The sequence below is a fragment of the Catharus ustulatus genome, chromosome 3, assembly GCF_009819885.2.
Source record: "Catharus ustulatus isolate bCatUst1 chromosome 3, bCatUst1.pri.v2, whole genome shotgun sequence".
Taxonomy (NCBI): domain Eukaryota; kingdom Metazoa; phylum Chordata; class Aves; order Passeriformes; family Turdidae; genus Catharus; species Catharus ustulatus.
In genome coordinates, this window is record NC_046223.1 from 22,427,047 (window position 1) to 22,450,492 (window position 23,446).

The 23,446-nt window shown below is 37.4% G+C and overlaps 1 protein-coding gene across 1 annotated transcript in view; it reads left to right on the forward strand.

Moving 5' to 3' along the window:
- Nucleotides 1-23,446, forward strand: part of USH2A (usherin) — a 374,098-nt gene that overhangs the window by 227,091 nt on the left and 123,561 nt on the right. Inside the window, exons 39-41 of the mRNA XM_033055679.2 lie at nt 6,726-6,876; nt 7,047-7,189; nt 14,900-15,528. Coding sequence (XP_032911570.1) covers nt 6,726-6,876; nt 7,047-7,189; nt 14,900-15,528 — 923 coding nt within the window. The remainder of the gene's footprint in view (nt 1-6,725; nt 6,877-7,046; nt 7,190-14,899; nt 15,529-23,446) is intronic.

Genomic DNA, 23,446 nt, shown 5'->3' on the forward strand with positions numbered 1-23,446 from the left:
GGGCTTTTCCCAGCCACGAGTGATAAAATTACATTTTTTTTTTTTTTGGTTGCTTTTGGGGAGTCTCTGGATTTCTAGAACTATCTAAGAACTGTTAGTTTCAAACTAACAGTTTCTGTTTAGTTTCAAACAAGAGACTACAAGCTTAAAAGCCACTCTGCAGTCCTCTGAAATTCTGGTATCAACATTAAGAAAGACATTTTAATTTAGCTGAGTCTCCTCACCAGCAATCTAAAGACTCTCACCATAGATGTCTCCATCAGCGTGGAAGGTACCATGCCTGCCTCTGGTTATAGCACTCTGATGTCAGATACTAGTTAAAAAGAAAGCTGTAAGATTTTGAAGATGATGTCAGATTTTTTTACCTTTTTCCTTTAAAAAAACAAACAAAAGAACCCAAAACTGCTAAACAACCAACTACAAAGAAGTCCGCTAATAATAATAATAATAATAATAATAATAATAATAATAATATAAAACCCTGCGATCCTAGAAAACCTCCTGAACTTCATCTCTAAAGCTGCTTCATGCAGGCAGCTGAAGTTGTTGCATGAAGATAGACAGGATTTTATTCCCACTGCTCATGCCACATCTGTCTCCCTAAGTTAAAACAGGCAGATCTGATAGTTTCTTGAAGCTATTTCACAGAGATATTTCATTTTCCAGTAGCCAGAGTCACAATTAACCAGCAAGAGATGTTTTTTTAATTGCAGTTTCTGCCTGATTTTATAATACCATTCCTTATGGTTTTTCTTCATAGTACTTAAAAAAAAATTAATTTTGTTATATGGCAGTTATTGGCTTACCATCCTTTTGAACAGTCTGATTAATAATTAGTTTTACTGGACAGTTATAAATTCTAGCCAATGTCCTTACTACAGGTATTAAAATCATTAATCATTCAGCTAATTGCTTATTGGCATTCTTTTGTAGCTTTTAGAGTTTAGTTAAGTTCTTGCTGAGTAAGATGGACAAACTTCCACCTAACATGGGGAAGGAAGGCAGGTTACTTCTTATGGAAAGGAGAAGTGACAAATTTATAAGATATCTTTATAGTGTTGACCTCAGTGAAATGTAACATTTAGGAAAGGAGCATCTCTTACACATATTTCCACTTGAGACCCATGCCCAGGTTGCAGGTGTTGAGATTGTACATGAAGAAAAGTTCATTAAAAAGGAGGAGAAAGTCTGGTTTTTTTTGTTCTTGTTGCTGTTGATTTTTTTATTTTGTTTTATTTTCTGGAACAATAATGAGGAATAAGTAAGCCTGCTTTGGGATTTCAAAAGACAATTGTCTTAAACTTTGGGTCTGCAGGTCATGGAGTAAGTTGATTTTTAGTACCCTACTAAAATTATGCTCTGCAGCTAGGAATACCAAGTCGTGAAAGTGCAGAAAAATCTGCAGTTAGAGCTTACACACTCAATCCAGATATAGATAAATTTAAAATTTTTTTCAAATATCTTGTTTTTATTTTTCTGAATGATGTTGTGCCATACAAGTAACATTAAAGATTAATGATTAAATTTAATAGATTTTAAAAACCATTTTTTTTCCAATGAAATTACTGTTACAGCAGAGAGTAGAGGTATAAAGCAGAATAGATCATGAAGAGAAAACAAAGTATTTCTGTACCCTGTTTATATTGCACTTCTGAAAAGAAAATTTCACTGCGGTGTGAACAAGTATGGACTTACTATAAGTTTACAAAGGCTTTAAGCTACTCCGTTACAGCTCTCAATTTGTTTTCTGCCAAAACACAGCTTCCTTTCTCCCCAAGATAAATGTGCCAGAGGGGGGAAAGCAAGAGAACCACCATGAACCTTTCACACTGTGTGTTCCAATGTGCAAGGCTATGCATTGAATAAGGATGTGTTGTCCTGTGTATTGCTAGATGGAGCTATATCTGTGACTGAAAATATTCAGCAGTGAAATTATAAAATTAGTAAGAAATTCCAAAAATATTTTGTGCATTCTCTAGTCATTGGGAGTGGGAGAAATAACATAGTTGCACATATATATCAAATGAAAAAATCAAGAACAGCTCTTATATTCAATATATGCTGAGAAGGAAAAATAATGGGGAAAGAGTTAAAAACTAAACCAGAGTAAACTTCAGTGAACCTGTGAAGATAAGAAACAAATAAAAGCAATCTTCTGCTTTGCCAAGACAGAAAGGTTTGTAACTAGCATGCTGTTCTAGTGATGTCATATGGCCCAGCATCATGCCCTGTCTTTCTCTGAAATGAAACTAAAACACATGCCCGAGTTGAGAATTATGGGGAGTGCTATGATTGGAATTATTTGTACTGAGTAAGCCACTATCAGGCATACCTGAGAAAATCAGAAGAAACAAATGTCAATGTGCAGAACATATGACCATATAAAGTGCCATAATAAGATTATCTCAGTATGGCACCTAAAATAGAAAATTAATCAGGAGTACTTTAACAAGCACTACAATAAGATAAAGAAATGGGGTTTGTGAATTGAACCTGGAAAAGAGGAAGAGTAGTCATGACAGAGCAAGACACTTATCTAAAAGGAGTCTGAGTGGAACTTTTCCTTGCTGCTTTGGTACAAATGCTGGAGAGCCTATTTTCGTCCTCCCCTTTAGTTAAATCCCCACAGTTATCATTTGCGTCCTTGTGTATGAAATATATTTTGATAAGATATAAATGCTAAATATTTTATATATGCAGATGTGGCAACTTTTAGAGTTGCATATTCGTAGCTCCAAACTCTTCTAGCTGCCTATCTGGAGATATTATGGGTACATTGGGGTCAGTATATCTGAAGTGGTGACACTTCAAAGTTGGTGTGAGTTTTCACCAATTTTATAGATATGTAATTGAGCTCTGCTGACTTTTTTTCTTCTTATCATAGAATAATAGTGGAGACCTTTTTATAACTAAATAATCATTTATTGACCTAATAGTAGTTCACCTTTTAATAGTCCTTCTAAAAAAAATTACATTTCAGATAAATCCTAATGATAAATATAATGGATGCCTCTCAGAAAAAAACAAACTTTCAACATGGAATAAACATTTAAGCAGAATCACTTCACATGGTGCTTGCTGTCCTAAAATAAACAAATAATTACAAAGCTGACTATTTTTGCACATGTTATTTAAGATAAAGAAATTGAGGCAAAAAGTTGAAACACTATTCAAAGGCTGCTTGGCACATTACCGGCTGAAGAGGGATCAGATCTTTCTTCAATCCATCCACATGTACCTGAGTATTTGGAATACAATACATCATTGTCATCTTGAAAAAGTCTTCAGATTTTATTGTTTTGTGGAACAGTTTATTAATTATTTGATTAGAATTGACATCTGATTAAATATTTTATTCTGCCTTTGTAGTCTCTTGATACACAAAGCATGACTTTCTGCCCTGCTAAGTGAGGATTTACAGGGCTAGATGTTGATTCAGTAGGTTGCAAGTGGAGTGCTCGCCCCCTGAGGGTCATATTAAAGCTCGAGGGGAGATTTTTGAGCAACACTGCATCTTAAAGACGATATATCAAGCTGATAGATACATGGCTCTTCTGTTGAGAAATTCGCTGTAGAATTATTGCTTGTTGCCAGTTATTACTTGGGTAGTAAGGAGTCTCTTGGGGATATGGATTGGATAAAAAGGGTTAAGCTGGGGGAAATGTTACACTGAAGACCTTGGTGATGAGGAATGCCTGAAATAGTCAGAGGATGTTTTGTGTGCAAATTAGAATTGCCATTTTGGGGGGTAAGTCTCTGCCGTTTTAATGAGCAAATCGTGATTAGTTTAATAGAGCACCTTTCTCATTATGACTCAGCAGAGACTTGACAATTTATTTGCTGTACCCTCCTGCCCCCCTGCCCTATTCCTTTGGAGAACACTCACTAGTACATCACCAGGGAAATTCTCTGTGGGCTACAGGAAGCCTTTCAGATAAATACATTTGCTGTATATTGAAACATGTTAGTTTGAAAGTAGTGGGCTTGGCTCATTCTATGGGTCAGGCGACTTTCACAGTAGAGATTTGTCCAAATTTTCCACTCTTCCCTGTGCTGTGCTTTTGTTGGTAGAAGAGATTTGAACATTTAGCTGAGATTACCTACTCCATTAAAATAACATCCACACTGTGGAATTGTTATTGACATTTAGACGGCTACATCTTTGTTTTTTGATGAGCATTCCTGTATCGCTATAATAACCACCTCTATACATACATAAAGCTTAATCTGAGCTTTTACTTTGTAGATCTCAGACAGCTTTACAAAGAAGGATAAGTATTATTATCTCCATTTAACAGATTGGTAAATGAAAGACAAAGGTGAAGTGATGTGTCCTGACAGAACTGCAAATAAATTTAACGCTTTTGCCTCCTCAGTGAGTTGCCTCACACTGTCCCCTCAAACTTTGATTTCCTGGCCAAATTACTTGGTCAACTAATTAAATTCAGTTTTAGATGTAGCTTTTCAGGCTGTGTAGGATTTCTGTGTGAACTTTAAAATCTGGTGCATTTTAATTTGCAGGTAGTTTAGTTTCAAATGAGGTGGTACCTGCTTTGAAAGGATATTGACTCTTTCTGTTGGTGTCAGCTTAGAAAAACACTTAAAAATCCTGAACTAAAAATTTTTACTTTAATTGTGTCATCTTTCTCATACTGTCTCAGTTTTCCTTCAACTTCAGGAATAATCTTATAAAGGATGCCAAAATAGTACATGATTATCTGTGAGTAGTGCACTTCGCATCCATTTTTCCAATCTGTTGTTGCACAACTGAAATCTAACTCTGCTTATGTTGCTGCTAAACAGAACAATATTATGTAAGGTAACTAAATGTGTTCTCCATTTTACTGTGAGAGTGAATGTCATGTGCAGAGACATTTGATTTGAAAATGTTTATTTTTGATGGCTCAACTGGAGGGATATTTGGGCTATTTAAGTTAAGCCAGCCACCTTCTTTCCTCTGAAGTGAGGTGCTCACAATCTCTTATTGCCCCGAAGGTGTTGGCATGGGATTTGCAGACCATGAATGACATTACTCTCAGAGACTTTCTGGATTTGGAAATAGGAGGATTTTTAGGTTTACTTGGGATTCACTGGAACCTTTTTGCCTAGATGTAGTTGACAGCAGCAGGAAGGAACATCCAAATGCAGCTAGATTGGCTCAAACCTCCATATTACATGTTTTCTTTTTCACAATGACAGAGAGAAGCAGAATGGAATTGGGAAGCTGGAGGTTCTGTTCTGCTTCATCTTGTACTGAAAAAAGAACAGGAGGGCTGTATGGCTAGGAGCCAACTATTAGAAGAACCTGATAATTCCAGTACCCCAGAAACCAGTTTTTAGTAAAAATTTTGTATGTGAACTTACAGACCTTGAAATTAATGTAAAGGGAACAAGTATCTTAGGCTTTAGCAGGACATGTTTTGTGCCTTTCCCTGTAATACAGTTTGGATCTCGATGAAAAATGGTGAAGTGTCCCAGCTATAAATATAATCAGAGTAAAAATATCAGATGCTACTTCACATATCTGTTAATGTATAAATCAGTATAAATAAAAACCATTATATGTGACTGATGTATTGTTTGTTTTAGAGTTGATGCATCTTTTCACCTGTCTCAGGGAGAGAATTACTCACACAGTGTATCACAAAGTCTGTTTCTTCCCTCTTAGTAACCACCTCATATAGAGGTGGTAAATGAAAATCATAAAGCTTACTGTAAATTACTGTTAGCTCATCTTAAAACTTAAAGTTTAGGCCCTGAGGCTTACAACTACACTTTGAGTTAGAGATCTGTGAGACTGGTTTTTCTCCAATAGAAGCAAGAAGAAAATAACAGCAATGAAAAAGAATTTCTGTTGGAAAGACCAAAGGAGAAAAGCAAATGGTAACTACTGGACCATGAAAAGCAAAACTATTATACAAGAGTTTAAATGACAAAGGCTACTGCCTTTCCAGTGTTTTAACTCTAGAAAAGAGCTACAGAGATATGGCTACAGATGTGTTATATATATAAGTTACAGATGTGTTTAAATACAGAAAGTTTCTTCAACAGATTGATTTCTTGTTAAAGAAAAAGCAAAGCCATAAACTCACAGGTGTAAATTGTCATAGTTCTTTTTACTGCATGCAGTGAAATTTGCAGCAGTTAAAGGTCATTGGTGGTATCATTACTGACACATTTTGATCTGCAGTTCCTTGGACTTCATAAAAATTAATTTCCTTAACAAAACAGTGGGTTCGAGGCTGAGACTTCAGTGAATCTATTTTGATTTCTACCTAAAGATGTTCTTAACATTTCTTCTGTTTTCTTTTTAAATTATTATTAATTTCTAAGGGTGAGAAGGTATCTGAATGATAAAAAAGTCTGATCAATTTTACTCTAGCTGGGTAACATTTCTGTGTAGCATTTCCTTAGCTTCTCAGGGTGGCAGAGCTGGGCATAGGGAGAAGTAGATAATATTTGAACAGGTGGTAGAAAATATGTTGCTTCTGAATTACTTTTGGTGTTTGGAGGTTTGCTTTTAGCAAGATGATATTCACGTATTGGAAAGAAGAAAATTAAGAATTAGCATTGTTCAGTAGTGAAAATGTTAAACTAAATGGACCATGTTAACATTACTGTTGATCCTGAGGAACAGTTTTTCCAGTATATGGAGCATTTTGTTTCCACGCGGCATATGTTCTCCATGGTTTTCTCTGCTCTAATTCATCCATGTTTTTCAACAGCTCCAGATGGCGTGATGCCTCCAAGGCTTTCAGCTGCCACTCCGACCAGTCTTCAGGTTGTCTGGTCTACACCAGTTCGCAACAACGCCCCAGGCACACCCAGCTACCGACTCCAGATGCGGCGGAGGCGTTCTGCTGGTGACATTTTAGAGTACGCAGAGTGCATCAAGACCACCATCCACTGCTGAGCAGGAGCAGGCCCTTTCCCTTGAACACAGCTCACCTTTGGGGTGGCTGGTCTTGTTATGAGATGGCATGTTTTAGTCTTTCTTGACGTGCTGGTGTGTGTTCTGAAGTAACTCGTGCTGTTTTTCTTTGCAGTTTACTTCCCAGCCCTACTGCTTCCTTACAGCACAAGGTTGGAGACCTGCAACCCTACACTGAGTATGAGATGAGAGTGGTTGCCTCCAATGGTTATGGCAATGCTTACAGCAACTGGACTTCAATGACTACAGCAGAGGACAGTAAGCAGTCAGATCTTATTTAGCTCCCTTTAGGAGAAAATGTAAATAACAGTCCAGCTGCCATCGTACTTAATTTCTTTAGTTATCTAGCTCTCTCAGTTATAGAGCAGTAACGTATTTTTTTCCCTAGTATTTCCTAGAAGTAAAAACTCCTAAAGGATCAAGTGTCTGTTGTCTTACATATTCCTTAAAAAAATATGGATATTTACATGCATATTTTGTGAAGCAGTATCTTATTTCTGTATATAGTATCCTTCCAGCAATATATGGTTAGTTTAAGATACACTGGTAAGTACAGCTTTATAAGTGGTGTTCCTTTATATTCAGGGACTTGATTCTGATTTCAGTCTTATCAGAGAAAATAAGTTGAAGTTAATAGTATATGACAGTCGTCTCATCTCTGTGTTGAGAATACTCAAGCTACCGCAGAACTTTTCATTCCCAGTGATCTTTGTTAATTCAAAGTGGTGACCCACTGGTCTGAAATTGGGTTTGTCATTGTCAATACCATCACTTTCACTGTTAGTAGTTCTATGTTCTCCAGACTCACTTGCCACAACTTTTTCAACAGTCCCTTGATTTAGCCGCCAGCTGTCAGTGTATTGGTATGACCAGTTAGATGACAGGATAGGATTTTGCACCTGATTCAGTATGTAAGCAAAAACATATGAAAAAATTTGAGCTTGTTGTTTGTAATACAAAAAGAAAATACACAATTTCTAACTTTTTTTTGTCCCTAAGAAACTGAGCTGTTAGCTTTCTTGTACAAGGTAGCAGGATAGCTAACATTGGTTTAGCAAATATTCAGTGCTGGTGACTCAACTTGATTTTAGTCCTTTTTCTAAATGGACAGCTGTCTATGTTGAGAAAACACTGAGCAAAAAAATATTTTTCCCACAATTGTAAAACATTTTTTCTTTGAAGCTGAGCAAATGATTCACAACAGAAATTTATCTGATAAATTCATTTAAGCTCCAAAGGTATTAATGCTTCTATAAACACTCCTACCTACAAGTAAATGTTAGTTCTGAACTTGGTCTTTAGGTACCAGAGCTGTTTTATCTACCTGTAGCAATTCTTGTTGAGATTCAGTTATTTCATTATATTGTTTGCTAACAAAAGGGGTTACAATATTATTGAACTTGTCTGCATTCATAGTCAAAATGCAGCCAGTCTCCTATGACTATTTCATTCAAATTGCAATGATTATTTAGCTCTGGTATGATAATTTATCTTTTCACATACAAGGAGGACAGAAGTCTATTTAAAATGCATCACTTGTTGCTGATATAAAAATTATTTTTGTGCAAAGTAGTGGGTGTAAAATTTTAAAATTCTCTTTTGAGAAATAGAGTGGAAAACCTACGCAGGAGATGCAACAGTAACCAATAGCCCTTTTAATTTAAAAAATAAAACACCCTACTTTCAGTGGTGACAGAGGATTCTGTGGTGTCATTGCGGAGAGCTGCCATATGTGAAAGGATATTCAGCTCAATTGCTTAAGACTGAACGATTGTCATTGGGTCTAAGCAGTATTTTTGTCAAGGTTTCAACATGTTTCTTGTGAAACTGCTTATACTGACAGTTTGTTACAGAAGTACACTTAATTCCTGGCCCAACAGACCTTGACTTTTTAAAGCACATATAATAATGGAAGTTTCCCATATCTCATACTAGAACTAGATGTGTGTCTACATGTTCTTATTGAACTTTATTCAGTAAATATATATGTGTTTTGTTTCACCAAAGCATAAAGTATCTGTAGGCATAAAATACATGTGTGCATGTGTCTATGTGCACATCTACTTGACAGCAATAGATGTGAATCAACACATCTACTTTTAAAGTCAGTAGAGTTCCAGTAATACAAGCTGATTATTTCACAGTGTATCTGTGTATTATATTTTATTTATGATAAATATCTGGTAAAATTGGAGGCTATTGGGATCATTAAGGGAAAATTAGCAAATGCTATCATAAAAATGTGTTGTATCTGACAATAAAATGTCATAATATACAGATTAGTAGGTTTGGGATATTTTTAATGCAAGAAAAAAAATGCAGTAAAGAATGTTCAAATACTTCTATTTACATGATTGTGACACTAGTAACTGATTCCATGCATTTTTTAAAGTCTAACCTGCCCATGCCAGATAACAATAATATACATAACTATGAATATTTTAAAACCTGTTAAATATGCATTAATAAAAGATGTTTGTTCCAGTGATCTTGGTAAGTATGGCATCAGACTATTTACTGCCAGAATATCTACAGATAGAAACAATTGATGAAGTTTCTGAATTGGAGCTTGCTTTCAGTAACTTGAATGTAAATTTCAGATAGCTCTCTTGCAATCAGTGTAAAGACCGCTGAACTGAGAGGTCAGTATGTATCCTTGAAATGAGAGCAGAATACATTGTATTCAGAAATAAAACTAAACCTTCTAGATACAGTAAAGGAGATACAAGTTAGGTTTTCCCTTTAGCTATGCGGAGCCTTTGAGCTCTCTGAGATTCGCAGAGACACTGGTTACAGTCACCTGCCCCAATGGCAGCTGCTGGGTTCCTGTGGTTTAGATTTAGGACTTGCAAAATTATATAGTCTGATAGCAATCCACACAGTGTAATTTTTGTTCAGAAGGGTATCTCCCAAATGAGAAAGATACTTTTTCTAGTGCTTGAGAAAATACACTCTGACTCAGACAAGTTCTAAGATAGCAAAAATTCTACTTTAAAGAAAAGCTTCCTGTTACTTTATGAGCTTTTGAACACCCCAGAACCTGTCTGCAGCCCAGTGAGTTGCATACAGCAGAACATCTCAGTCACCAGCACATTCTCTGTTGTGGCTACATTTTGGTTCTGTGGGTCAGTGTGCAACTCCAGTGTGGAGTGCCTTTTTAAAAGTGCCTGACTTGCACTAGCTGGAAAAGAAGATTTTGAAAGTTACCTAGCAGTCAGTCCAATTTTTATTTTTTATTTTTTATTTTTTCCATAAGTGATTTCAAGTCCATCTCTTTTATACATAATGAAGTTATGGGTCAACCCAGTGTTTCTTCACAATAAGTACAGGCAAAAGCACACAGGATATTCACTGGAGATCATTACATATTGAAATTGCTGGAGATAAAAAAAGCAATTTTAAAAAAAGTACACTTTCAAAATGTATCGCCTGTATCCGCTGAGCAACTTCTTGTCAAATCAGGGAAGCATTATTGACATCATGGGGAGGTTTAGGTAGGGTATTAGAAGAAAGTTCTTCTCCCACAGGGTGGTTGGCCACAGGGAAATATTCACAGCCCAAGCTTGACAGAGGTCAGGAAGTGTTTGGACACCATTCTCAGGCACATGGTGTGACTCCTGGGAATATCCTGTGCAGAGTCAGGAGTTGGGCTTCAATGATCCTGATGGTTCCCTTTCAACTCAAGATATTCTATGATTCTATGATTCTCCTAAATCTTCCTGCTGTAGACAACGAAGAGACACAATTCAGAACAAGAGAGTAAATAATGCAGTTTGGCACCTTTGGAAACTCTTGCTTTCTCTGCTTATGGTATTTGTTGTCTGAGAAGACAGGTCTTCTACTTTAGCTATGTAAATTATGTCCATATAATTGAGTAATATAAACTAATCCATAAATAGTTGATGTGCATGTGTTCATTTGAGCTTAAGAAAGAAAAATGGAAACTGAAGCAAGAGAAGACAAAACCTGGTGAGGTGACAAAGGGAAGAAAATTTATGTAATACCTGACAGGGTGAATAGCATAAGGACAGAAGAAATGAAGCTGATGTAGTAGTGGTACATACGATAAGATGATCATATGATATATAGTGCAAACTGCCCATGCATGCCTACAGATTAGGAATTGGAACTTTATTGACTGGTAGAACCAAAGTTCTGGAACCAGTATGCATTTGGAGCAGTAGAGGGCAACAAGTCGTAATACTCTGAAGACAACTCTTAATGCATATTTGAAGGGGTTCATATGGATTGCATGTCATTGCATGAACAGCTTAACAACTTTTGAGTTCTGTGATCTCATGTGATAAAAGATTCCTGTGGTCTCTTATGCCCAGAGCTACACAATTTGGGTCTGCTGCTGGGTACTGTCAGCAGTATGTGAAAGACACCACATTCTGTTAATACATATAATTTCATTTTCCATGTTCCTGAAAAGAATAAAAGGCACAGAATTTTTATTCTGCTTAGTGAGAGATTTTGCCAGCAAATCAGGCATTTCTCATTAGCTTTAAAGGGCATCAGTCCAGGTACATGTCTTAGTATATTAAATATAAATCTAGATTTTCCCCAAAAATACAACCATGAGAGTGTAACTCCTTACTTTCCAAGTCTCACAGTAAGTAAACAATTATGTCATTCTAGTCAGGGAATTAAAAAAGATTAATGAGTGTTTTGTGCCTTTATTTTAAGCCAAGCCTGAACTTTTGAAGCAGATGAGCGAAGTAATCTACCATAAAAGATAATTTCATTTGCCAAAATGAAACTACCTTCTAGTATTACTACTGTAATGAAATGGTTTGAAATATGAACTAAGAATCTTAAGGACAAAGATGCCCACTGTTCCATCTTCAGTAGTTACTTCTATAAACAATTACATCCATGTAAAAAGCTTTATGATTTTATTTTCATCATTGACAGGCTGAGCTGTGTAGCTGTCATACTTTGCAGTCTTCCCTCCAGTGACAACCACATTGACAACATGTTATACTCCACATTGATTTTACAGTTAAGGAGCTGATTGTGATATATAGGGATTTTAAGAATTCAGCTGAGAGGATGACTTTTGCCTTTTATCATTCCATTAAAATTTTATAACCATCTTTTTCATGTCATTTCATCCATGAATTCTTACTTTAGAAAGTGATAGCTACTGCTGCGAGCATAACTTTTTTCATGTTCAGAGCTTTTTATTGTATTAGCAAACTATCCCAATTACAGTTAATACTCATGTTTTACATAATTGTGGTGACCCTTTCAACCAAGCTGTATCGTGCTAGTTGATTTGTACATAGAATTAGATGATTCTGCTTGCCATTTAAAAAGAAGCTGCACTGAATGAGTGTTGGGGACCAGGATTTAATGCTTTCCCATCCAGTGGGGCCAATTAAGCATCTCTCAAATGTCTTGTTTGAACTCAGAAAGTCTTAAAAGTCTCTCTTTTAAAAGGGCAGTAGGGAATGTGTGGGTAGGTATGCTAGCTACCAAAATATGCTTTTTTGACGGGAAGGGGAGGGACTAGGGGGACCCAAAGCTGAAGCTTGACAGCTCCTCCTGTACATTACAGATTGTCCTTAAGGAATAAGTCTGAACTTGGGAGGTGTTGAAGCTCAGATTCAACTAATTACCATGAATGTTTCACCTGTAATGCCTGCAACTTATTCAGTAAGAGTATAAAGGCTTAGCTGTTCCCTTATACAGCAAACTGCTTGAATATTGGGGGGCTTTTCTGTTGTGGGTTTTCCCCCCCCCTCCTGCAGATGCTCACAGTGCAATAGCTTATAAGCTATAATTAGATAAAATGCAAATTTGTAGTTCAGTGGTAAATATCTTATTTCAGCTCCTTTCCACCACTAAACTAGAATTTGCAGCAACTGATTTTCAAGGTCTTTAATTCCAAAGCAAATTCTCCTCTTTCCACCCCAGAAAAAAATTTGGTTTACAGAATATAAATCTAATTCAGATTTACACCTCATCTCTCCAACTTTCAGTGAGGTCTAAATAATGGACCAAATTTTGTTCCAACTTACGACCTAATTGATTTTACCCAGGAGTACATGCAAATAGAATTTAATTACTCTTTACAACAGATCATCTTTTGTACTTGCAAATTCAGAGATCTAAATTAATCCTAGTGTGCACAAGCATTAAATACAGAACTCCATCCTTATTATCACTGTGAATAGAGCAGGATATGTGATACGGCTGAGCTTTATGAAGCTGCTTTGTGATGCATCATATAATGAAAAAAAACCACTGTTACTTTTCAAATTTGAAAGAAAAAAAAATAAAAAAAGCTTGCTATCCCAATTTTACATAACTGTTTTTACAGACATCACTGGAATAATCTTGATTTACCTTGCTTTGCCTGTGATAGGAAGACAGGGACTTCTGGCTTGCGTCAGCTGTTACTCTAAAATATAGATGGAGCAACTCATAGTGCTGGATTTATTTGATTCCTCCCCTTCCTCCCTGCCCCCACCTTTTCCCTTAAAAATTAACACGAATTCTTTAACTTCCAGTGAAGTAAGTTATTCTTCCTGTAATGTTCCTTCTGGTTTGGACACCAGGAATTAAATACTACTGTTGTTGACTACAACAGAATTCAGCATATGTTCTGTCACCTCTCCTGAAGTCTCGGCACACCCACAATCACGAATAAATTTTAAATTTTTGGACTCTTATAATTCCAAATGTAGGTCCCCTCTTCTCCCCCTGCAAATCCCCAAATCTAAAGCTATTTTAAGCAATTACTAAATCTGAGTATATCTTTTTTTAAGATTTCAATAAAATGTAATGTTCACAGAAAAATCTCATAAATGTCAAAATTGCTATGGGCAGAATGGGGGAGAATATAGTATTTTCTTGATCTGCTGTAGCAATTTATAGATTTCAGGATGTGGTTTATAAGAATGCTAAATGTTCTGGAATTACAGCTGTTACTGATCAGTGATTGAGCCAGATTTGTGTTATTGCACCATGTTCATGCTTGTACCTAGAGAGCAGTAAAGCCTCAATATAATAAAAAGCACCTGCATTTTAAATGAAATTTCAATTGAAAAACTTAACAGCCCTTCAAATTGCAGAATTTAACGCAGCCCAGTAAAGCTTAAATAACACTTTGCCTCCACAGGCTGAGGGTTTTGCATTCAAGGTGACTTGATTGTGTCGCATGGTGAAATTATTTACAATTAAGGAATTTCTCTGGAGGGCTGCAGAGTATTTGCTGTTCCACAACACCTATGCAGGCATATGGTCGGTCTTTTTCAGTATTCATGGAAGCTCCTGAACCTTTATGATAATTGAATCAGTTAGAGTGCTGAGTGGAGCAAGCATAAAACCTGTTAACCTAAAGGTCAGATCTGTGCATTGTTTATTTATCAGTAGGTGAAAGAGCTAAATCGGCAGCTTCTGTCACAGTCCAAGTAAAAAATCACCTATAATATTAACTGGGAGTAGATAAATTGCAAAAAATGGATTAGAATTATAAACAGAACGAAGTAAAATATTGAATATATAATGAGAGATGCAGTAGGGACTTACTGAGCTGTAAAATACACAGCATTGTTATGCCTGTGCTGTTGGTTGCAATTAGTATCTAACGCTCTAGAAAAACATCCCCAAAAGCTAGAACTGCAGGTCTGCAGTAATACTGAGCCATACACTTTCTCCACATGCAAACAGCATTGATAGGGCACTTCTGAGACACAGGAAGAAAAAGGGTGTACAAGAGGAGGGAGGAAGGTTGGGATGAGGGAGGGTGAGCAGCTTGCCTTTGAGGAGAGAGTCATATTCATCCCCTGAATATCTGGCCTGCATTTTCCAAAGAAACAGGCTCTTTAGTAGATCTGAACTCCTTTTGTGATTTTTAAGCCTCACTAAGGTGAGTACATCTTGCTGATACTGATTTTTAAAATCACAGATTATTAGTAATTTCTCTTTCCTTTTTAATTTTTAATATTTTTTTTACAGAGCCTGGACCTTTAGATCCACCGCTTCTATTGGATGTTAAAGCAAGGGCAGCAAGCATCACCTGGCAGCATCCTTTAAAACCAAATGGCATTATCACACATTATAATATTTACCAAAATGGCCAACTGCATGCAACAGTGCCAGGAACTGCATCTAACTGCACTGTAGAAGACTTGCATCCTTACACTGTCTATGTGTTTCAGGTAGAAGGATGCACTTCTAAAGGATGCTCTCTTTCCCCCCCAACCCCAGAAATACAGACTCTTCCAGATGCCCCTGAGGATATTCCTGCTCCAGAACTCTATTCTGATACTCCAACTTCTGTCGTCATATCCTGGCAACCACCTGCTCGCCCAAATGGTTTGGTGGAAAACCTTACAATAGAGAGGAGGGTGAAAGGAACAGAACAAATCTCAACTGTGGTGCATCTGCCCCTCAGTGAGTCCACGAGCTACATTGACCAGAGTACTGCTCTGAGCCCTTGGCAGAAATTTGAGTACAGAGTGCTGATGAGCACCCTGCACGGGGGCACGAACAGCAGTGGCTGGGCAGAAGTTACCACCAGACCTTCAAGACCTGCTGGTGTTCAGCCACCTGATGCAGAAGCATTGGGACCCTATTCAGTCAAGGTAGGAATAATTCTCATTGCCTCATGGCTTTAATTCTCATTGCCTCATGGCTGTTTTCCTTGTAGAAACTGTGTATTTAAGAGAGACATCTACTGGCTGAGCCAACAGACTTCATTGCTGCAGGGGTAGTTGAATAATTAGTGTCTGTGCTTTGGCTCAAAAGCATTAGATTCCTTTCCATTTTTTTTTCTTTACACGACCCTCTGGCATTATATTCCAGTTCATTTTCTTCCTTACACACCTGATGTATTTTCAATATTAAACTTAAATTATTGCTTTTAACTCCCAGATCAGATCAGAAAATGACCTACTGCCTTCTCCAAAATTTCAAGTCTTCATTAAAATGCTAAGAAGTAAAAAAGACTCTTTTTTCTGTAATTAAGTCTTCTGTATAATTATCAGACTTTTTTTAAATCGCTAATGAAGAAAAAATAGCATTTTTGTTCTCCTGATTTACGGAAGAGGAGTCTTACAGGACTACGTAGGAAGTTTTCAATTATTCACATCGTTCTGTTGGGAATGAACTCTAGAGGACAGGATAACTACCATTGTTTTGGCTTGCATACAAACTTCATTCAAGGGAAATTAGTGTAACCAAACAAGAGGGATTTTTGTAGCTTAGAAGCCTCTTTTGTGTAAATACACACATGCTTCCATGGATTCAGTCTTGTACTAATGCCAAAAGTATTGGTACAGTAGCTTGCTCACCAGAGCACAAAACAAAGGACATTTGCATAAGATTGAAGTTCATCTGTTAGATTTATTATTTTTTGGTATACATTGTATTTTCAAAAGGTAAACAGAGTGGTGTTACCAGTGCAATCTGAATAATTTGAGGGTATGAATTTCAGCTGTAAACCACTGCTGATTTTTTTTCTTTGTTCACACATAATCTTAAGCTATGAAAAAAATAGCTATTCACTATCAGACAAAAAAAATCCTGAGCTTATAAAATCATGTTTTAATGTCTAAGGAATTGCATGTTATCTCCACGTTAATTGCAAATCAGTTCAATATGAGTACAATGGTTACTGTAGGAATTAATAACGATCGACCACTAGTAATTATGATGAATTGCCAGACTGCTTATTGAAGATTTGGGCAATCTACTTCCAGGACTCTGTCCTCTGTCCTTCTGTAGATATATCTTAATATTCCCCACAATTTATAGTAAAGCATTTTTCATGGATTTGCCAGAAGCTGCAATGCTGAGTAAATAGTAGCTCCAGTTCAATCACAGGCTTCCCCACATATCCACATTTCACTGTGTGAGCTTTTTCACGTTGGCTTCAACTCTGAGCACAAAGACTCGTTGCAACCTTTGAAGCTCCTGTTAACATAGTAAGAACATAATAATTTTATATCTGTTTTTGGTTTTTTTTTTCCCCTCTAAGTGTATTCAACACTCAATCCTAGTTTTAAAAACCTATGAGTTATCAGAGGTTGTGTCATTCTTTACTGGATGTGTTTTCCTGATGTCCAACATGTGTGTTCAGTTGGAATTTTATTGTATTTTGCTCAGCTCCAAAATTACATAATCTACCAATACTGAAAGTTAGTTGGGTCATTTATTTCTTCTGAAACCTGAAGTCAGGCAATGCAGTTTTCACTCTATAATAATTAAATTTCAATACAGCATTGTTTTTTAAAGTTTGTTTTCCTTTCTTACTGAAGAGTTCAAATGCTTATTTTCCTTCTTCTTCCCCAGCCTGTCATTAATATTCAAAACTCTTTAAAGCCCTTTAATGTCCAAACTGTATGAACTCCTCTATGAATGGTGGTCAAATTTAATGTCTCTGCTGCTCATGTAGTCTTGGACTTGTGTTTTCCACCTGGAGACAAATATTTTTCAGATCTGTTAAGACTAATTTTTGTCAAAGATGCTGAAACCTGGATGTTTCTGTTTCCATGAATTGGTTTTACTGTCAGTTTTAATTAATTTTAAATATTTAAGTTAAAATGTTTAAAATAGTTTAAGGTGGCAACATTGAATTGAGAAAAGTGGCTTACATATATGCCTCTCCAAATCTATTCATTCCTGACTACCTTGTCTGCTAAAGTCTCTCTGTTACTGTACAGAGCACTGGTTCTTTGCTGATATCAACATAAATTCTTGTATTTATCAAGTATTCTAATTTACTTAGTGTTGTTCCATTCTATATTCATCATAAGTGATAGAAAGTCAGGAACACTTAGTACAGTTCCTGTGCAGAAAGTATCCCATGGCTGAGATATTGCTTCAGTTCTGATTTCTAAGATTCTAAGATTTCTTAAAAATCTTAAAATTTCTCTCACTTGTCCAGGTCATCAATATTTTTATTTAGTTTTTTAGCATTTATTATTCTAATAATAAATTATTTCTAAATTATTTCTTATCTCTTTAAACAAGATGAAGCAAAGCTATAGTTGCAGAAGAGTTCATTGCACTTCATCACCGATGAGATAATAGACAAGACTTGCTGCACCCAGCAGTTTTCTCGCCTTCTGCTTGTTTGCAGATGGGAGCACCAGAGGAAGCAACTGGGATTTCATCTTACTTGTCGGTCTTCTTACAGATCTGTCAAATGGATTAGTTTGCTAGAGGTGGTGTTGTTTCCTTCCCTGCATTTTTATGGCGAATTCACACCAGAGTAGTAGGGCTTGGAGAGCACTCAGGGCTTCACTGTGTCCCTGAGGCAGTCTTATGTAACTGCTGTGTGCTGGGAGAGTACAAGAAGAACAAGGGAGCACCTGTTTGCAAAATGTTTGGGGATTTTGCCCAAATTCTCTAGAACTAGGGTGGAAATCTGCCAACCCACTGTATCTCTTCACCCCAGAAATTGCTAGTTGCACAGACAGAACAACTGTGCAGTATGCTGGAATGATTGCCTCTTAGTGGCTGAAATGTTTTCCTGTGTGGAAATAGGATGGATTTAATATGGGATTGCTTTACACTGGTGCCCCTAAGAGTCCTAGAAAGGCTTACTTTCCTCCTGAGAAAGCCCAGCACACCTGCAGTGCATATATCACCTGTGTACTGTTCAAATGAAATTTGTGGAGCCTTTTGTGCTGTACAGTGCTCGTACCTGTGTCAACGATGGTAACTCTCAAGCACAGGGTGGAAAACAAGCCATCCCTTTGGGAAGGAGATTTTAATTACCTCTCACCCTAGAGAGAGCTGTCCTCCCAGGTTAGAGCAGAAGGTATTGGAAGGGCACTGTGGGAAAGATTAGCAAGAGGCTCCTTTACCAAGCCACGGTCGCAAATCAATAGAGGCTTTCAGCTGTCACTGCAACCAATCCCTAAACCATGAGTGCAAATATTTACTTCTACTGAAAACAGAGAGATTTTACAAAAAAGAGAAACATATTTCCATTCCTTTATTTAGTCATTGAATCAATAAAAATGATTTGGGGTTGTGAAGAATTCAAAGTGCTCCAGGATAGTACTCACTTGAGTATACAGCTTATTTTCATAGACCAAAGCTTTCACTCTGCGAGGAGGAAAATATCAGCACAGCAGGTCACTCTCAGCGTAAACACTTCTGAAGCAAAGAAGCAAATGTCCTTTAACATTTAATTTTAATCAGATTGGACCAGTATCTCTCCATAACGTTTAACTTGCTTTCCTTTGTGCAACAGAAAGCGTAAGGCTGTCGATAATTTTGAAAGTACTCATTTCTGTGACACCTGCATGATATTTTTTAATATTTGCTGAATTGCTAAGGTTCATGGTAGCGGAGTATAATGCGCAATAAACGGCTTTTGTGGCTGATTAAATGCCAAAGTGAAGTGGAGGTATTCAGCAACTGCAAAAGCCGTTTATTTAGTATATGCCAATGCCATGAACATTATTCCTGTTACACAAGATTTGCTGTACCCTAACGTACAGAAGTAGAAAAGAAATTGTTTCTTTTTCTTGTGAGGGTTGCAATTGCTGTGCTGCTTCAATCTCACACTTCACACTGATATGACATTCGAGAATGTAGCTAGGTTGAGTGGCTTGAGAAAGAGGCTGGTTTACACAGTGAATAATTATTTAATGGAGTTCTTTGTGTAGGAAAGGCATTATGTGGCTGAGTATACTGAACTAAATTAACTCTAGTATGCAAACATTCCGACTTTGGTCTTATAACTTTTGGTAGGAGGACTTCATTTTTGCTGCTGGGGTTCTTCTTTGAGGATTTTGGCCTGGGAAAAGGCAGCTATAGTCTTAATTATTGGCTTACTCAAAGATTAACTGCCTCCTATTGCCTGTATTGCTCCCCCTTACTGATGACTGCCACCAGCTGGACCACTGACAAATAAAAAGCTGCAGCCATTTCCTGTCATCCTTCATGTAACTTTTTTCTCAAGATAGAAGTTGGCATGAGATGTGCATAATCCTGATGTTTCTCTCCAGGGAAAACATTTTTTTTTAGTGTTTATGAAGAGTTTACAAGGGAATGATTTCCTCCTGTTGGATGGAATAAATACCTCATTGACATATAGTTCTCATGCTGTGCTATTCCTTCATGATAACATCATTTACAGAAATGTCCTGCAATTTGATTAGATACATATTGATACTATATGTTATATATGTTGCTGGGAGGAATGAAGGGCTGTGGTGACTGTGGCACCTAACTGCCATTCTAGTTTCTTTTTGTTTGTTTGTTTTGCTTATTGATTCAGTAATGTCATTGATTTTCCATGGATTGATTATTTTTCTGAAGTATTTCCTCTTGAGTTCTTGACTGAGGAAGGGTTATAGGCTTTTTAATTTGACTTTCATTCATGTTTGCTGTTACCCACAGACATGGCAGTCTCTTACTTTGCCATTCACCTGCCATTCTGTTCTTTGTATAGAAGAAACTGAAGCAGAGAAAGCTGCTATTCCACCCTTCAGACTGAACAATGTCGTTAGTTTTCTGTCCACAGTGTCTTCAAGAGTTGCCATCTGTACTCTTTCAGTGCAGTAGATTATCATTTATTGCAACAGTGATAAACTTTTCTAGTAGCTATTGCTCAAATTTCACTACTAAATTGGATGTGCAACTGAGCAAACACAAATAAACAAGGTTCTATTTTTATAGTTGTCTTCTGTTCTTCATTAGCCCAGAAGCTGGATAGTGGACTGCTAAATGCCTGTTGTTCTGTGAATAGGCTAGGTTTAAAATACACAGGAGAAAGATTTCAGCTGTAAGGAATAGATACACTGACACATTTAAAGCAGCATACTCTATAGTTACAGTTTGAGTATCATCCATGACAAAAAAAAAGGTGTTTTCTTTATCCATTTTCTATTTCCCACAGAATTAGTTATAGGCACATGTTCTGGAGCTGGGGTTTTTTGTCTCACACATGAATGTTTGGTGTCCTATGAAGCTGATTCTGATTACAGAATGTTGGATGTAATGCTAATTATTCCAAGGTCACTGAAGTCAGTGCTAACAGCGAGATGATCCTTCAGTGTTCCTCCTCTGCAGGTCACTACGTGGCAGAGAATGAGGCTGTCAAGACCCTTTCTCTGTTCCAGGTTTAAACTCCCTGTTGCTATTTCATTCTCCAAACCATTCAGTCTGCAGTTTACCCAGAACATAATTTGGAGAGTAGAAACAACCCTGATTCCTAAACCATGTCTGCTAAAGGGGGATGCAGCAAGCCCAGGTAACAACTTCATTCTGGGAAAGGGAAAAAAAAGGGCTTGGACTTTGTTCACCACCCTTTCAGTTTTATGCAGGTATGCCTGGTGCATCAGGGAAACTGTTTAGGAGCAATCAACCCTTGTGTGAAGATTGCCTTGTAATGCTGCGAAGGTCAGGGAGACCTTGGTTCATTTGACACATAAGTGCTGCTTGAGTGACTTAGGATATTTCAACACCCATAGGAACAACCTTAACTTGCACACCTGAGGGTTTCCACATGTTAGGACTGTGATTTCTTGCACAGCTTGCTCATTTTGTATAGATTATACAGCGGGGTTTCATTGGCATCATCCCTCTGTCTTTGATAAAGTTGAAACACTCTAGTCTGGTGTTTAGGACCATAAATGTTCTTTTGTTTTTCCCACTACTCAAGCAAAGTTCTAGGAGTTTTTGTAGTAGCAGCTGGTTACTGCAAACTTGATCATGCTGTTCTGTGGCAGTCCTTGCTGAAGCTGGCTGTAACTCATGTGCAAAGTGTATGAGCAGAACCATCAGTGACCTTTCTCAGAATTTTCACTTCTAGTATGATCCTGGCTCTTGATTGAACCCACAATAATTTCTGTTAAGACAGATAAGAATTTAGGAGGAAGTTAATCTCCCAGCTATTCTAGGGGAGCTGGGAGGTTCTCAGAGGACTATAGTCCAGGGGCTGGAATGCAGAATTAGGGTAGCAGGCCTTTGTTTGGAGTTTTGCTTCTTTCTGAGATGTGATTTAGTCTGGGATTTGGTCTCTATCTCTAAAACTGGAATAATAATATTTGCAATTTGAGACTTACAATGTGCTTTGAGACCAACAGTGAAAAGCTCTCAGTAGTGTATTTATTACATTCTGTTTGTAGAGGTTACAAGCAGTATCTAGGAGAAATGAGAATAAAATGAAGCCAAAAGCACTGATTTAAAAGCAAACTGTTGAAACCAGGCCTGAACAGTAAAATAGCTTACATGTGCCAATGCCTCTCCTCAGATAGCTCAGAATTAAGTTGCAGGGTTCCAACTACTGTCAAAAAAGGAAAAAAATTCCAAGGTTATAACTGTTTAATGGGGGGAAAATGGCTAATTTCTGTCTCTTTAAATTTTGTGGTGGAGAAAATAAGGTCCTTTGATCTTTAAATGAAAGCTTCCAGAGTCATTACATTGAATCAGTTAATCTCTCCCAGTAGTTACCTTATTCTCTCTTCCTCATGGGCATCCTCTTTCATGGTCTCAGTGCTGAGCTTCAAATCAATGAACAAACTGTTACTGCTTCCAACACAGCCTGTCTAGTGAGCTTTCCTGCTTTCATGCATTGCCAAGCTCTTACCTCAAACCTTGGCACATCCAAGAGCAGAAGAGGTCCAGTAGTGCCACATGTGTGTTAGCCAGGCTGGCTCCATCATGTCCACTTATGGGTCAGGCAGTCCCTTGCCTCTTGACAAGAAATGTTTGTGAGGGATTGCAGGTCCTGTCATTCTCAGGTGACACAGGTAATTCTGAGCAGCTCAAGGGACACAGCAGAGTTAGGGAGTATCCTTGGTCATCCCATTACTTAGTTAAAAAATTATAAACCAAAACAATAACAGATCTTCATATCTTTGTGTGACACATCTGTTCCCAGAAAAAAATAATTTACACTGTGTGTGCTGATGGCTTAACATACTCTTTGTTCAGAATGGTTTTTATTTCTCTTAGGTCAAAAAAAAAAAAGAAATTAAAGAAATTTCCCACTGTAAGCCCCAAAGCCCCTCAAGGCATATTTTGAACTACTGTAGCTGTTAGAGTACAACAAATGCTGTGACGTAGCACTTGGGAGTTTTTTCAGGTGTTACCAGGTGGTGCACACACTGTGTGAAACTCAGGAGCTGAAGTTAAGGAGCAGCCTCTGTTTTCTTGCCATGGTATTAATCTGTTCCTTTATGTGAAGGGGTCACAGGGTATGGTGAATCTTGCACAAGTTGTATTAGAATGATTTTGTGGATTTAGACGTAGAAGTTAGGCATCGAAAATGAAACGTGGTTCGAAAACAATGCATCCTCTTTTCCAGGAAATAAGTTTTGGTACAAAGTACAGTAGTTTCACGAATACAAGCCGCACGGATTATAAGCCGCACTTCCGGTGCCTCGACAATGTTGCTGTCTTTGTCAATAGATAAGCCGCACCCCGAATATTAGCCGCACTTTCGTTCGTCGCGAGAATCCGTGCGCAGCTTTCACAAATTTGCCAATTAGTAACAGGATTGCGGCATAGCGGGCTTTACTGGCTCGGGGCGGGGCCAGG